The sequence below is a fragment of the Lactuca saligna genome, chromosome 8 (assembly GCF_052625555.1).
Source record: "Lactuca saligna cultivar CGN05327 chromosome 8, ASM5262555v1, whole genome shotgun sequence".
Lineage (NCBI taxonomy): Eukaryota > Viridiplantae > Streptophyta > Magnoliopsida > Asterales > Asteraceae > Lactuca > Lactuca saligna.
In genome coordinates, this window is record NC_136424.1 from 81,739,977 (window position 1) to 81,744,168 (window position 4,192).

At 33.8% G+C, this 4,192-nt stretch overlaps 1 protein-coding gene across 1 annotated transcript; it reads left to right on the plus strand.

Moving 5' to 3' along the window:
* The first annotated feature begins 425 nt into the window (after positions 1 to 425).
* Positions 426 to 1,336, plus strand: LOC145009811 (putative glutathione S-transferase). Its single transcript, XM_078968442.1, has 3 exons — positions 426 to 475; positions 723 to 882; positions 989 to 1,336. Exons 1-3 carry the CDS (start codon positions 426 to 428, stop codon positions 1,334 to 1,336), a joined length of 558 nt encoding a protein of 185 aa, XP_078824568.1.
* Positions 1,337 to 4,192: the final 2,856 nt, after the last annotated feature.

Consider the following 4,192-nt stretch of genomic DNA (forward strand, 5'->3'; position numbering starts at 1 on the left):
TTGTTGGTTGTATAATCTTAATAATCTTAATACTCCCATTCCCATTTGATGAAACATACAACATCTGTAAGTAAAACATACCGGTGAGTAAATTTATAATAAAAGATTCAAAATGGCTGAAATATTTGAATCAAGAATTTTAGCAAACAGTTGGTGGGCAAAATCAGATACCATCTGAATAGAAACAGTTTAGGGAACTAGAGCTGATCATGACAGCACCAGAATAAAAAAAATTATTTTAATTCAGTCTTTTTCTTTCCTCTGCTTCATTATCTCTGAAATAGACTCAGGTCGAGAGCTTTAATTAGGAGGGAGAAAGAAGGAGATTGAAGATGGATTGAATCAAAAACCGAAATAACAGAAAGAAACCTCTTGGAACGACACATGAGGAGGATCGCTACCTAACTAGGAAGACATGCACTGGCATGAAAGGCGGTGAGGAAGAAATTCTTTGGTTTGGAAGGCGGTGGAGCAGGTGAGAAAACTCAGCAAGACATGCATTGGCTTTGCTTGGGAAAGAAAAACTCATGTGACATGCATTGGCTTGGTTTGCATGCATGCTGTTTTTGCCAAATGTTTGATCGTTTGGACACATAACACATTAATTATGAAACTTGACAAGTGGTTAGCCTTCTACAACCATTTCATGTCTTCTAAATTCACGACGCAAGTCAAAATATATATATCACTCAAAACTTGAGCCATTTGAATTAATTTTTTAGCTATAAAGTGCCGGTGTTGCTACATAATGGAAAACCGATCTCGGAGTCTCTTGTGATCGTTGAGTACATCGACGATGTCTGGAAAGGAGTGCCGATTTTGCCTCAGGATCCTTATGAGAGAGCTATTGCTCGATTTTTGGCGAAATTCATTGATGAAAAGGTAATATTTATGTACATGTATTAATAACAAAACTGAATATATGTATTGTAAAGTTTACTTTATGACATCGGAACTGATTTTACATTGTATGGTTAATTTTGTGCAGTGTATCCCTGTGATTAAGGCTGTTGGTAGCAATGGGGATGAGAAGGCTATCGCAGAAGCTTGTGAGCAACTTCAAATACTAGAAAGCCAACTCAAAGTCAAAGGTACCAAGTTCTTTGGAGGCGACAACATTGGTCTGGTTGATATTGCAGCTGATTTCATAGCTTATTGGCATGCAATAAGGGAAGAAGCAGCTGGAATAAAGTTCTTCACTGAAGACAAGTTTCCAAAACTGACCAAATGGGCTGATGATTTCGTTAACAGTGAGGCTGTGAAGAATACGTTGCCACCACGTGAACAGATGCTTGCATTTTACTTGAAGTTTTTCGGAAAGGCTAATGGTATGTGAACTTTATAAACTTGCATGATCGTTTTGTTTTGTTAGGGGGTATGCATGATGCATGTGTTGTTCCGTTACATCCATCTATCGTTGTTGTAATAAGCAGCTCTTATATGCTTACGTATTTTTGTATTATGTAGTATGTGAGAGTTCCGATGTTACCGGTTTCTTAACATTTTGGTACGTATGAAATGTAAAACCATTATCTTGGAGATATCGTCAGGGAAGATAAGCTAGTGCATACATGTGTTGTCGATGGTTTTGCTTGATTCGGTTATGTGCGTTGATGCATTCGATCTTATAGAGTTAATTAATTGGACAAAAAACAAAGGAAGAAATCACAAGAAATATTAATTATTTGTTTAATATCAGAGTATAATATAGAACGATTAATTAATATTTGAATGCTGAGGTCATATATAAAATACGGGAGGACCGCATCATTATTTGTTATTTTATACATGCATACTGTTGAACGGGTAATTTTTTCGGGTTTCGGGTAATTCGGATCGAGTAATTCGGGTCAAGTAATTCGGGTTTTTCATGTTACAAAAATTACCCCTTACCCTACCCAAACTAAATTCGGGTAATTCGGGTATCGGGTCGGGTTTGGGTAATTCGGGTATTACCCGAAATATACGATTTTTTTTTTTTTTTTAAATTTTACCTAAAAATAAATTTAATGAAATAAATATGTCATGCTTTATTAGTCTTGTTTATATAAACAAACGAGACATAAACGAAATTACTCAAGTTTTGAACTAGAGGTGGCAATCATGTCGTGTCGTGTCGGGTTCGTGTCGTGTCGAAGCACTAAATGGGTTGAAAGTGCTTGACCCTAACCCGACCCATTTATTTAACGTGTCGTGTCGTGTTAACCCGTTTATTTTCGTGTCGAGTTCGTGTTGGGTTTTGGGTTAGGGCTATAGATGGAAATGTGTGGTGTCATGTGAGGTTAAAAGATTGAGCGTGTTGAAAGAGTAGGAGTTAGGTAGGTAGAAAGGAAAAGTTAATACTTTAGAGGCAAAATAGTTGAAGTCATAGCAAGTTCAGATGAAAAAATTAAAAGAGTGGGAGTTGGGGACACGGATGACAAAGGTCATGAGGATGAGAGTGGTGAAAGAGACTGGATAGTTTGGGAGAGAATGAAAAATTGAAATGAAGTCTTGATCTAGATGGCTAAGTCATTTCAACATTACAAAACAATTTAATTCGAAGGCTTTCTTTACTTATGGTTTTGATTTTGTATCTCTTTAGTTTGTTTAAATAATTTAAAAATACTTGCATATAAATAAACGGGTCATTTTCGAGTCATATTCGAGTTGAAATTCTCAACCCTAACCTTACCCATTTAATTTCCGTGTCGTGTCGTGTCAACCCGTTTATTTAAACGGGTTGAAACATCTTACCCAAACCCGTTTATTTTTTGTCGGGTTCGTGTCGTGTCAATTTTTGCCACCTTTACTTTGAACATTGAGATTTTCTACTCAATAATACATGAGATATAAAATATTTTTTTAATGACTTAATCTAATATAATAAGATGTTAAAAAAACAAATACCTAAAGATCTTAATTTAAAAGTTTAAAATGTTTAAGATAAATATAGTCATAAGTTTTGCCATGTTCTTAAGTTTCGTCAAGATAATGAGTTTGTTAGTTCTAATAAAAACTATAATATAGAAAACAGTTAAGTTTTAAAGAACGTGATGATATATAAAAATTACTTTTAATATTGTTAGTGTCGTATTGTCATAATAAAAATATTTATGTTTTATAATAATGATACTAGTTTAAGCGTGATCAAATACCTGCGATATTGTACAAGCTCTACAAAAAAAAATGAAATTTTAAAATAATTTGGGTAATTCGGGTAATTCGGGTATACTCGAAACCCAAAAAATGTGCCCTTTACCCGACCTGAAAAAAATCGGGTAACCCGATTACCCGGAAAAATTTACCCGATACCCGAAAAAATCGGACAGATAATTCGGGTATCAGGTATTTTCGACAGCGCTACATGCATATGCATGTATTCTTAAAACGTAGACTGACGTTTTTTACATTAACATGAATATATAAATTAAAAAGCTAACCGCAATATATATGTATGGATGTATTTTGTTCCAAAAGTTTCTCCTTTTATACAACAAAGAAAATTAAATATAATTAAGCATTGCTTTATATATTTTTGTTAACCTCTTTTTCAATGTGTAGGTTATAAGTTTTTTGTAAATTAAAAAGTAATTCTATGTAGAAATTAAATGGATTCAATGTTCGCTTTTTCATATCACTACTACTAGAAACATGATGTTTTCTTACGGAAAATAGCTACAAAATATTTCTGTATCTAATTAGCTACGAAATCGTTATGGATCAGCTATAGAATGAGATGCTCTAGTTTAGTAACATAATAACTACCAAAGTAAATCCGTAGCTATTCCGTAGCTAATTAGCTCCGGAATACATACGGATACTAATTACCTACGGATTAGCAATCAAGTACGCTTTCCGTTAGAATTTCGTAGCTAATCCGTAGCTAAGTAGCTACGGGTTTTTCTTATTTTCAATTTTTTGGGCACAAAACGTTGTTTTTTTCGCTTCGTTTTTTTAACACCTCTAATATACATGATTATCTTTATTTTCACCAACTTGTAGCTATTAATATCGTTCATAAAGTCGTGTTCTCCTTCGGGATCAAGTACTCGTTTTACAGTTTAACATTCTAATGCATATACTTTTCACCAACTTGTGATGGATTATGTTTGTATATGTATATTTATACACATGAATGAGTTATGTGTATATATAAGTGTCTGTGAGATGTATGTGAACGTATTCATAAATATTTTAGTGTGAAACCACT